The 13401-nt window shown below is 41.8% G+C and overlaps 1 protein-coding gene across 4 annotated transcripts in view; it reads right to left on the bottom strand.

The window, feature by feature from the left end:
* Positions 1–12862, bottom strand: part of LOC115159489 (leucine-rich repeat transmembrane neuronal protein 4-like) — a 61717-nt gene extending 48855 nt beyond the window's left edge. For all 4 annotated transcript variants that reach the window (XR_003868895.1, XM_029709249.1, XM_029709250.1 and 1 more), the window contains exon 1: positions 12797–12862. Coding sequence is in view for 3 of the 4 variants with exons in the window: in XM_029709249.1 (XP_029565109.1) it covers positions 12797–12800 (4 nt within the window). In the remaining variant the exon portion in view is untranslated. The remainder of the gene's footprint in view (positions 1–12796) is intronic.
* Between the last annotated feature and the right edge of the window lie 539 nt (positions 12863–13401).

Genomic DNA, 13401 nt, shown 5'->3' with positions numbered 1-13401 from the left:
CATTTTCCTCAGAAATATACACACACAGGTTATATTTTTTGCACATTTATTTAAAAAAAATGAAATAGCTTATTTACATAAGTATTCAGACCCTTTGCTATGAGACTTAAAATTGAGCTCAGGTACATCCTGTTTCCATTGATCATCCTTGAGATATTTCTATAACTTGATTGGAGTCCACCTGTGGTAAATTCAATTGTTTGGACATGATCCAGGAAAGGCACACACCTGTCTATATAAGGTCCCACAGTTGACAGTGCATGTCAGAGCAAAAACCAAGCCATGAGGTCAAAGGAATTGTCCTTAGAGCTCCGAGACAGGATTGTGTCGAGGCACAGATCTGGGGAAGAGTACCAAAAAATGTCTGCAACATTGAAGGACCACAAGAACAAAGTGGCCTCCATCATTCTTAAATGGAATAAGTTTGGAAACACCAAGACTCTTCCTAGAGCTGGACGCCCGGCCAAACTGAGCAATCTGTGGAGAAGGGCCTTGGTCAGGGAGGTGACCAAGAACCTGATGGTCACTCTGACAGAGCTCTAGAGTTCCTCTGTGGAGATGGGAGAACCTTCCAGAAGGACAAACAGCTCTGCAGCACTCCACCAATCAGGCCTTTATGGTAGAGTGGCCCGACGGAAGCCACTCAGTAAAAGGTGCATGACAGCCAGCTTGGAGTTTGCCAAAAACTCTTTGGCATGAATGCCAATCGTCACGTCTGAAGGAAACCTGGCACCATCGCTATGGTGAAGCATGGTGGTGGCAGCATCATGCTGTGGAGATGTTTTTCAGCGGCAGGGACTGTGAGACTTGTCAAGATCGAGGCAAAGATGAACAGAGCAAAGTACAGAAAGATCCTTGATGAACACCTGCTCCAAGTGCTCAGGACCTCAGACTGGTGCGAAGGTTCCCCTTCCAACAGGACAACGACCCTAAGCAAACAGCCAAGACAATGCAGGAGTGGCTTCAAAAATTGATTCTCAATGTCCTTGAGTGGCCCAGCCAGAGCCCAGACTTGAAGCTGATCGAACATCTCTGGAGAGACCTGAAAATAGCTGTGCAGCAACGCTCCCCATCCAGCCTGACAGAGCTTGAGAGGATCTGCAGAGAAGAATGGGAGAAACTCATCACATACAGGTCTGCCAAGCTTGTCGCGTCATACCCAAGAAGACTCAATGCTGTAATCGCTGCCAAAGGTGCTTCAACAAAGTTTTGAGTAAAGGGTCTGAAAACTTATGTAAATGTAATACTTCTGTTTTTAATTTTTAATAAATTAGTAAATATTTCTACAAACCTGTTTTTGCTTTGTCATTATTGGGTATTGTGTGTAGATTGATGGGAAAAAACAATTTCATATATTTTAGAATAAGGCTGTAACGTAACAAAATGTGGAAAAAGTCAAGGTGCCTGAATACTTTCCGAAGGCACTGTATGTATTAGTGCTGAGCCAAGCTCTGGCTTAGTAACACTATACGTGATATACTGCAATATTGAGTGTGTTCACTCAGATTTAAGACACATACAATTAAAAAGACTTTCAAGCCATAGAGGTTCGTGACATATTACCGATGCAGGACTGCCATCATGCAACACAGATTAATTGGTCACACTGAAATTGCAATATTGAAATGAAGTACCCCTTACACACTTAAAACCCATTATTTTACACACATTTATTTAGAAATGGGAGAGAGCTGTAAAGTTCACAGTGGAAGCAGGGAGCAGCATAAAATCGACTGATTTATGATAAAAGCTTATTTTATAGGTAGAGCTAGCAGAAGTGTAGCAGCAAAGGCAGTGGAAGTGGAGGCAGAGGTAGAGGAGATAAAGCTATAACACAGCAACAGCTGTAGATGTACAATATAGGAGCTGGTTACTGGTGGCAACAGGATACTGCTGCTAATCATTATCAGAGAGACAGTAATTGTGAGAGAAATTCATCCTGGATTACAGTACATAAATTAGAGCCTTAAATGAAATGAGGACAAACATCCTTAACCTCAATTACTCTGTGTTCATCTCTTTGGCTGGAATGAGGCAGATTTGGTACGTCTCTGATGCAGAACTGAGGGAGAGAGGCCAACCCACACACATCCCTGGGATCAGAGTGGGAGGCCGGGGAATGGATTAACAAAGCATATTAAATTATTTGAGAAAAAATATCAGGGAAGGCTCAAGAGAAGAGCAAGAGCTGTCTTATGTGCTCTCTTCAAGAACATTTTTGGGGAGGAGACTAGTTTGCATTTTACTTTGTCTTTTCCTATGTCTCAACTGTGCTGATTAGTGTTTTCCAGTGCATATTATATAACGGTATAGTTTTGGGTCTATTTTTCTAAATTATTTATTTTAAATAAGGAAAGCAATATTTTCCAGTATTTCATACCGAGTAGATAACTCAAGCGTTAAGAGATAATGTCAAGATTAAACTGCACAATTATGGGCATTAAGTGCTGATTAGCTAATATAATCTTCCGATTAAAGGATTGTAGATAATTCTAGGATTTCATCGCTTACTATTGATGAACAGACTTGCAGTTGAGCCAAAAACTTTTTTAAAGTTCAAGTTTCGAATTTTATTAGTCGTGTATACGAATCAGAGCAGGTGGTCAGTCCAGTTCAAGTGTTCTGCTGTCTGATGGCTTTTCAAATAGAAACTGTCTCTGAGCCTGTTGGTTTCAGACCTTACCGTGATCTGGGGTCAGGATCTGGGGACCCATGCCAAATCTTTTCAGTCACCTGAGGGGGAAAAGGTGTTGTTGTGCCCTCTTCCCGACTGACCATTATAGTTTGTTGGTGATGAGGACACCAATGAACTTTAAACTCTGGACCTGCTCCACAACAGTCCTGATGATGTGAATGAGGGCGTGTTCGGCCCTCCTTTTCCTGTAGTCCATGATCAGCTCCTTTGTCTTGATCAGGTTGAGGGAGAGGTTGTCCTGGCACCACACTGTCAGGTCTCTGATCTCCTCCCTATAGGCTGTCTCATAGTTTTCTATGATCAGGCCTACCACTGTTGTGTCGTCAGCAAACTTAATGATGGTGTTGGAGTTGTACTTGGCCACGCAGTCGTGAGTGAACAGGGAGTACAGGGGGGGAATAAGCACGCACCCCTGAGGGGCCCCAATGTTGAGGATCAGCGTGGCAGATGTGTTGTTGCCTACCATTACCACCTAGGGGCGACCCGTCAGGAAGTCCAGGATCCAGTTGTAGACAGAGGTGTTTATTCCCAGCGTCCTTAGCTTAGTGATGAGCTTTGAAGGCACTATGGTGTTGAACGCTGAGCTGTAGTCAATTAACAGCACTCACATCGGTGTTCCTTTTGTCCAGGTGGGAAAGGGCAGTGCTGAGTGCAATTGAGATTGCGTCATCTGTGCATCTGTTGGGACAGTATGCGAATTGGAGTGGGTCATTTTGGGAGGTTACCTTCACTTTCTTTGGCACAGGGACTTTGATGGTCTGCTTGAAACATGTAGATATTACAGAATCGGTCAGGTAGAGGTTGAAGACACTTGCCAGTTGGTCCGCGCATGCTCTGAGTACATGTCCTGGTAATCGATCTGGCTCCATGGCGTTGTGAATGTTCACCTGGTTAAAAGGTCTTGCTCATATTGGTTACGGAGAGTGTGATCACATAGTCATCCGGAACAGCTGGTCATATCGTGCATGCTTCAGTGTTGCTTGTCTTGACAGAGCTCTAGAGTTCCTCTGTGGAGATGGGAGAACCTTCCAGAAGGACAAACAGCTCTGCAGCACTCCACCAATCATTAGTGGCCAGACAGAAGCCACTCCTTAATAAAAGGCACAACAGCCCACTTGGAGTTTGCCAAAAGGCAGGTAAAGACTCTCAGACCATGAGAAACAAGATTCTCTGGTCTGATGAAACCAAGATTGAACTCTTTGGCCTGAATGTCAAGTGTCATATCTGGAGGAAACGTGGCACCATCCCTATGGAGAAGCATGGTGGTGGCAGCATCATGCTGTGGGGATGTTTTTCAGTGGCAGGGACTGGGAGACTAGTCAGGATTGAGGCAAAGATGAACGGAGCAAAGTACAGAGAGATCCTTGATAAAAACCTGCTCCAGAGTGCTCAGGACCTCAGACTGGGGAGAAGGTTCACCTTCCAACAGGACAACGACCGTAAGCACACAACCAAGACAACGCAGGAGTGGTTTCTGGACAAGTCTCTGAATGTTCTTGAGTGGCCCAGTCAGAGCCCTGACTGGAACCCAATCGAACATCTCTGGAGAGACCTGAAAATAGATGGGCAGCAACACTCCCCATCCAACCTGACAGAGCTTGAGAGGATCTGCTGAGAAGATTGCGAGAAAGTCCCCAAATACAGATGTGCCAAGCTTGTAACATCAGACTCAAGGCTCTAATCGCTGCCAAAGGTGCTTGAACAAAGTACTGAGTAAAGAGTCTGAATACTTATGTAAATTTGATATTTCCGGGTTTTTTTAAATATAAATTAGCAAAAAAATCTAAAAACCTGCTATTGCTTTGTCATTATGAGGTATTGTGTGTAGATTGATAAGGGGAAAAAATATATTAATCAATTTTAGAATAAGGCTGTACCCTAACAAAATGTGGAAAAAGTCAAGGGGTCTGAAGACTTTGCGAAGGCACTGTATACCTGTTTGCTTTAAGCGTGAGGTATCTTTGTGTTACATTCGTTGTTTGAAGGAGACCAAGGTGCAGCGTGGTAAGCGTACATCATATTTATTAGATGAACACTGAAACAAAAAAACAAAATAAATACAAAACGAAAACGTAACGTTCAGTAGGGCATAAGCTCAGTACCAAAACAAGATCCCACAATCACAGGTGGGAAAAGGGCTGCCTAAGTATGATCCCCAATCAGAGACAACGAGACAGCTGCCTCTGATTGGGAATCATACCCGGCCAACAAAGAAATAGAAAATCTAGAATGCCCACCCAAATCACACCCTGACCTAACCAAATAGAGAAATAAAAGGGCTCTCTACGGTCAGGGCGTGTCCCTTTGTCACAGGAAACAAGCTGTAATAGCAGTGATTGGAGATTCAGCACCATTGAAACTAATGACAGAATTCTGATGTTCAGCACCACATTACAGTGGACAGCGACTGTCTCTGGTGCAGCCTGTAAATAAGGCCTAACCATGGAAGTAACTCTGTTTGATAGCCTGGTTAGTCATATTGGCTTTTTTCAACCACGCTTTTGAAATGTAAATAATAAGAAATACATGTTTACATTTTAGTAGACACTCTTATACAGAGTGACTTACAGGCGCAATTATGGTTAAGTGCCATGCTCAAGGGCACATCGACAGATTTTTCACATAGTCGGCTTAGGGATTCAAACCAGTGACCTTTCAGTTACTGGCCCAACACTCTTAACCGCTAAGCTACCTGCCACCCTAAACCATTTAAACTAACCAAAACTAGTCCTCTCCATTGTTGCTTTGAAATCCCAACCAAAAAGTCTTACATATTTTCATAAAATAAAGTATCTTTACATATCTTTATCCAGGAGGAGATTAAGTAAGTGGCTATATTAAGCCAGATGTGATCCCAGGTCTCAATGAAGCTGAGAGCAGTTATTGCATGTCTTGTTTTAGTAAACATGCAAGGCAAAGGGGATTTAGCATGGATCTACTCTCTTACAAGCGCTCATGTCTGGCCGATTAACAAGCACAATGAGCAAGCAACAAATAAATTAGCATGGCAGCCGACAGACACAGCCACAGACAAACCATTCTACATCAAAGAAAGCTGGTGATTAGACCATGTCATCTTATAGCCCCAATGATCTCTATCACCTATCTGTCATCATTTGTATCTAAAAGCCACCAATAAAATGCTAATTGTTCTTAAATGTTAATGTCCCACCCCACAAATTCTAAAGAGGCCCTTGAGAGGCAAAACCATGCCCGTGCCTGCATCTATGGATCTGTGCATTTCAAAGTCTGACATTAATTGGGTAAAGGATGGGATTTAAAGTGGAAGGTAGTACAACTGTTTTACTTTGTTCCGTCACAGTTAAATATAAAGGAAGGGGCTTTATATACTGTCAATCGAAAAAGATTATTCATCTCAAGGGTAAAATAAAGGTTAAACAAAAACAACTGTAACTCATGAATTGATTTCTCTCATTATGATTCAGGATCCGACGCAGCATTCAGAACTCATACAAAGCAAAGCAAGCACATTTATGAACGTTTTTCAGTGCTACTAGCTACAGTTGAAGTCAGAAGTTTACATAGACTTAGGTTGGAGTCATTGAAACTCGTTTTTTCAACCACTCCACAAATTTCTCATAAACAAACTATAGTTTTGGCAAATTGGTTAGGACACCTACTTTGTTCATGACACAAGTAATTTTCACAACAATTGTTTACAGACAGATTATTTCACTGTATCACAATTTCAGTGGGTCAGAGGTTTACATACACTAAGTTGACTGTGCCATTAAACAGCTTGGAAAGCTTCTGATAGGCTAATTGACATTATTTGAGTCAATTGGAGGTGTATCTGTGGATGTATTTCAAGGCCTACCTTCAAACTCAGTGCCTCTTTGCTTGACATCATGGAAAAACCAAAAGAACTCAGCCAAGACCTCAGAAAAACAATTGTAGACCTCCACAGGTCTGGTTCATCATTGGGGGCAATTTTTAAACGCCTGAAGATACTACGTTCATCAGTACAAGCAATAGTAAGCAAATATAAACACTATGGGACCACGCAGCCGTCATACCACTCAGGAAGGAGATGCGTTCTGTCGCCTAGAGATGAACGTACTTTGGTGTGAAAAGTGCAAATCAATCCCAGAACAGCAAAGGACCTTGTGAAGAAGCTGGAGGAAACAGGTACAAAAGTATCTGTATCCACAGTAAAACAAGTCCTATATCGACATAACCTGAAATGCCGCTCAGCAAAGAAGAAGCCACTGCTCCAAAACGCCCATAAAAAAATGCCAAACTACGGTTTGCAACTGCACATGGGGATAAAGATCGTACTTTTTGGAGAAATGTCCTCTGGTCTGATGAAACAACAATAGAACTGTTTGGCCCTAATGACCATTGTTATGTTAGGAGAAAAATGGGGACGCTTGCAAGCCGAAGAACACCATCCCAACTGTGAAGCACGGGGGTGGCAGCATCACGTTGTGGCGGTGCTTTGCTGCAGGAGGGACTGGTGTACTTCACAAAACAGATGGCATCATGAGGGAGGAAAATTATGTGGATATATTGAAGCAACATCTCAAGACATCAGTCAGGAAGTTAAAGCTTGGTCGCAAATGGGTCTTCCAAATGGACAATCATCCCATGCACACTTCCAAAGTTGTGGCAAAATGGCTTAAGGACAACAAAGTCAAGGTATTGGAGTGGCCATCACAAAGCCCTGACCTCAATCCTATAGAAAATGTGTGGGCAGAACTGAAAAAGCGTGTGGGAGCAAGGAGGCCTACAAACCTGACTCAGTTACACCAGCTCTGTCAGGTGGAATGGGCCAAAATTCACCCAACTTATTGTGGGAAGGTTGTGGAAGGCTACCCAAAACGTTTGACCCAAGTTAAACAATTTAAAGGCAATGCTACCAAATACACTCAATTAGTATGTAAACTTCTGACCCACTGGGAATGTGATGAAAGAAAAGCTGAAATACATCACTCTCTACTATTATTCTGACATTTCACATTCTTAAAATAAAGTGGTGATCCTAACTGACCTAAGACAGGGAATTTTTACTTGGATTAAATGTCAGGAATTGTGAAAAACTAAGTTTAAATGTATTTGGCTAAGATGTATGTAAACTTACGACTTCAACTGTATATAGAATCAATTAGTTGGATTATTTGTTGAATTTCAGTCCAACTGTCTTTCTACCAAAAAGCTCTGACGAGGCGAATCAAGTGTAACTCCTTATTTCTAGGATACCCACTAGCCTAAAGTACTCCCATGTCATTTTCACAGTATACCAGTACCACGGTACTATCATGGTACCAAAACCCCATGATACAACATTTTAGGATACCTCGTACCATTTCATATGACACTACCACATTTCTGGTGGTATCATATGCCCTACCGATCTAAAGAAGCCGCTGGCTTTTATTTACAAATTTAAGCAACAGCCACTAACTAGTCACTTGTACGCGCCGGTCCAATAATATCCACTTCACTTTCATACGCTTATCACGTGGCAGGTGTAATCTGCCAGCCGCATTTCCTTCCAGCCACCACTCACCTGCTTCTCTCCGTCCACTCTACCTGCACATCTATTCCTTCATCAGTTTTTAAAATATAATTTAGGCGTGATGGCGAGGGGGGATGCAGACCATGATGAGTCTTCTGTTGTTACATACAGTGGGGCAAAAAAGTATTTAGTCAGCCATCAATTGTGCAAGTTCTCCCACTTAAAAAGATGAGAGGCCTGTAATTTTCATCATAGGTACACTTCAACTATGACAGACAAAATGAGAGAAAAAAATCCAGAAAATCACATTGTAGGATTTTTTATGAATTTATTTGCAAATTATGGTGGAAAATAAGTATTTGGTCAATAACAAAAGTTTCTCAATACTTTGTTATATACCCTTTGTTGGCAATGACACAGGTCAAACGTTTGCTGTAAGTCTTCACAAGGTTTTCACACACTGTTGCTGGTATTTTGGCCCATTCCTCCATGCAGATCTCCTCTAGAGCAGTGATGTTTTGGGGCTGTCGCTGGGCAACACGGACTTTCAACTCCCTCCAAAGATTTTCTATGGGGTTGAGATCTGGAGACTGGCTAGGCCACTCCAGGACCTTGAAATGCTTCTTACGAAGCCACTCCTTCGTTGCCCGGGCAGTGTGTTTAGGATCATTGTCATGCTGAAAGACCCAGCCACGTTTCATCTTCAATGCCCTTGTTGATGGAAGGAGGTTTTCACTCAAAATCTCACGATACATGGCCCCATTCATTCTTTCCTTTACACGGATCAGTCGTCCTGGTCCCTTTGCATGAAACAGCCCCAAAGCATTATGTTTCCACCCACATGCTTCACAGTAGGTATGGTGTTCTTTGGATGCAACTCAGCATTCTTTGTCCTCCAAACACGACGAGTTGAGTTTTTACCAAAAAGTTCTATTTTGGTTTCATCTGACCATATGACATTCTCCCAATCCTCTTCTGGATCATCCAAATGCTCTCTTGCAAACTTCAGACGGGCCTGGACATGTACTGGCTTAAGCAGGGGGACACGTCTGGCACTGCAGGATTTGAGTCCCTGGCGGCGTAGTGTGTTACTGATGGTAGGCTTTGTTACTTTGGTCCCAGCTCTCTGCAGGTCATTCACTAGGTCCCCCCGTGTGGTTCTGGGATTTTTGCTCACCGTTCTTGTGATCATTTTGACCCCACGGGGTGAGATCTTGCATGGAGCCCCAGATCGAGGGAGATTATCAGTGGTCTTGTATGTCTTCCATTTCCTAATAATTGCTCCCACAGTTGATTTCTTCAAACCAAGCTGCTTACCTATTGCAGATTCAGTCTTCCCAGCCTGGTGCAGGTCTACAATTTTGTTTCTGGTGTCCTTTGACAGCTCTTTGGTCTTGGCCATAGTAGAGTTTGGAGTGTGACTGTTTGAGGTTGTGGACAGGTGTCTTTTATACTGATAACAAGTTCAAACAGGTGCCATTAATACAGGTAACGAGTGGAGGACAGAGGAGCCTCTTAAAGAAGAAGTTACAGGTCTGTGAGAGCCAGAAATCTTGCTTGTTTGTAGGTGACCAAATACTTATTTTCCACCATAATTTGCAAATAAATTCATAAAAAATCCTACAATGTGATTTTCTGGAATTTTTTTCTCATTTTGTCTGTCATAGTTGGCGTGTACCTATGATAAAAATTACAGGCCTCTCTCATCTTTTTAAGTGGGAGAACTTGCACAATTGGTGGCTGACTAAATACTTTTTTGCCCCACTGTATGTACTGTACATTCAATACATTGGAGCATCATGCAGAGCGAGCAAAGTTGACACATTGTATACAGTGGTGGAAAAAGTACTCCATTTTCATACTTGAGTAAAAGTAAAGATAACTTCATAGAAAATTACTCAAGTAAAAGTAAAAGTCATCCAGTAAAATACTAAATGTCTAAAAGTATTTGGTTTAAAATATACTTAAAGTAAAAGTAGAAACCATTTCAAAGTCCTTATATTAAGCAAACCAGACGGCACAATTTGATTGTTGTTTTTTTATTGATGGATAGCCAGGGGCACACTCCAACACTCAGACATAATTAACAAACGAAGAATGTGTTTAGTGAGTCCGTCAGATCAGAGGCAGTAGGGATGACCAGGGATGTTCTCTTGATGTGAATTGGACCATTTTCCTGTCAAAATGTAACAAGTACTTTTGGGTGTCATGGAAAATGTATGGAGTAAAAAGTACATTATTTTCTTTAGGAATACAGTAAAGTAAAAGTTGCCAAAATATAAATAGTAAAGTACAGATATTCCAAAAACGTTTTACTTAAAGTACTTTACACCACTGATTGTATATCATTTCCCTGGTATAATAACCAAGAGCACCTGCCAGTCAGATAGGCTTTGCAAGTTCGCTTTCACCCAGTAGTGCCAGAGAGGAAAAACCCCTTCACGACAGTCATGCTTGCAGCTTTACATCAAAGAAAACAGCTTGTTTGTAGATCAAACGTAAAAAGAATATGACTCATATTACCAGAGCTACCTTTTTTTCTTACTTCGCGACTTCGTGCGCATTTGATGTCATTTCACAAAACATGTAGAGGGCCGTTTTAAACTAATCCCGGCCGTTTGTTATTGTTTTGATAACAAACAATGTTGTTCAGTCATGTTACCTAGCTAGCTAACAACCTGGTAACTTGACAGTAGGTCTAGGCACATTTGATTGGCACAGGAAGAAAGGAAAAGGTTCTGCTGCTCATGACATGTGTTTGAAAAGGTAGGATTCACATAGGCCTAACTATATCAATAATCTCTCTCTTTCTGGTGCTTCTTACATTCTGTTTGGTGCCTAACATATTTAAAGTTGGAAGCAGTGTGTATGTTTATCGGAGAGAGTGGTATTTATGATGGCGACAGAGAGTGTGTGTGTTAACTGAAGAGTAAAGGTTTCACGTGTGAATATCAGTGACAAAGTTTTTTTGTGTAGCACATGTGCATAACATTTAAATAACGGGAACAAGTGTCATGGGACTGGGCGAAAAGGACACTAGGCCACTCTGAATCTCCAAAAGAGACAGGTATTGTTCTGCCCTTAATGTCAGATAACCGGAGCTTACATTTTGACGAACAGGTATCAGTAGGAATGAAATATCCCATCAGAGAAGCTAGCCATGGTATTGGTATGAATTCAGGGCCTTGAAGCCACTGTCTAACTCCGTCTCCATTGTTATCCATACTGAGGAGCTATACTCAACTTAGTGATGTGGCCTGCAGCAGTTGAGAAATCTATATCTAGTCACTGATTAAAGGAGTCGATATGTGAAGCAGTAATTGGGTTTAACCTGCCGGGGTCCTGCCTCACTGCAGACTGGCAGGAATGGCTCATCAGCTATGTCAACATTGGATGACTATAGGGGGCAGAGGGCAAAAAACGATTCAATTTTCTGTTGAATTTAATGAGACCATACCGGCATCTCACAAGTGGAATCCTCATGCAGAGCAGGGCAGAGCAGAGCAACACATTGGTGTGATAAGCAAAACTTACAGTTTTCTAAAATGAGAATTTCTCAACAACTGTTCACAATGCACTAGTGAATAACCCATGCATAAGTAAATATAAGTAAATACATAATTAAGTTAATCTATTAGCAACTGCCAATGATCTATAAACAAGTGCATCACACTTATAGCCTTCCAATTAAAACCAGGAGAAACACATTCATATTTTAAAAGCAGTGGTATATATGGTGCATATTATGTTGTCGATTATGCTACAAATGTTGATAATGATATAGTCATCTCATACCACTCAGTGTGCTGTTACCCAGTGGCATAGCGCAGTTTGGTGAGGTGCCCCCACAAGGTCCAAACAAGCCGCCCCCTAACTTCCTGCAATTCTACACATTTTGCCATGTGCCAAAGAGAACAACATTTTTTATATTCATGCTGGATGGAACTAGCAGCTGGGTCTTTTTTATGATATCATTAGGTTATTTCCAGGATGCATGGCTTATTAGGGGCGTGGTTTTCAGTTCGATCTTATTGGCCACCCATGAGAGTAAATGTAATTCCTGGTCATCATAATATGTTTGGATACTGCACATGTAAATTGTTCAGTTTTGTTGTATTTGCCATATCCTCGAGAATATTATGATTATTTATTACATATTATAATAAGGTATGCTACCTTTAATGCATAATAACGTCTGCCACCTTGTTGTATCCCAACAATGAGACTTACAAAGGTTTTTAGGGAACTCAAACTTCTGTAAGGCTCATTGAAGATACAAAAATGTCAACGTTCAACCTTAAAGTGTGATAACTAAACAACAAACTGATGAACAGGAATTACATTTACTCTCACGGGTGGCTAAAAATAACTATGTGAAAGCCACGCCCCTACTAAACTACACTGCCAGTTTTCTGATCTGACCTGCTGTGTCATATCACTATAACCCAACATCAACAACCCAACCTTGCTCTTTTTAAAGAAAGCAACCCAACTAAGTGACCCAACGCCTGCAACCCAGTAGTTGGGTCAACCAAACAACCCACCATTTTTTTGGTGTAATTGGTTATTCATTTATCAAAATGAAAAGTAGTGTCGTTAAAAATCAGACTGTATCCACTCACCCATATCGGCGTGCCTGGCTTTTCCCCAGTGTTCGGAGGCGTAATCCCAGGCACAGATCACCGCTGATCACTGCGCCGTTCACCGTTCTCCAACACTTGGCTTCGTTCTATCCGTGGGCAATGCGCGCGTCGCCTCACTAGACAAACACGAAGACTGACTCACCTGCTCTCATGCTAAACAATTCATCTAAACGTTAATGGTTTAGATATCGCAAATTCAAGTTTACCCCCATGACTACATCCACGATTAGTTAACTTTTGTAGTTATATTCAGAATTCCGTTTAAGTTACGCATGAATGTAGGCTATTTTTGACGTAAGGAAAAAAATACCCCACGCACAAAACTCATATTTTTGTGCTATGGTTTTAGCCACAACAGCAATACACCAAATAAAGAAAACGCTAAAGGCAGGATGAAAAGTTAAATAAAGTCTACATTTTGATACAAAAAGAAAGATCGCCCTTTCAAGATGCCCTCATAGCTGCCTTGCCACAACATCAAGAGGAAGCGTCGTATTCTGAGGGAGACCAGAGGAATCCGGGCTGTCATTACAGTGTGCAATCTGATGCGAGCGTGCGCCCGTGATTGCGCGCGCGTGTGTGTG

The sequence above is a fragment of the Salmo trutta genome, chromosome 23 (genome assembly GCF_901001165.1).
Source record: "Salmo trutta chromosome 23, fSalTru1.1, whole genome shotgun sequence".
In the NCBI taxonomy this organism is placed as follows: domain Eukaryota; kingdom Metazoa; phylum Chordata; class Actinopteri; order Salmoniformes; family Salmonidae; genus Salmo; species Salmo trutta.
This window is presented reverse-complemented; position numbering and strand designations above follow the sequence as displayed.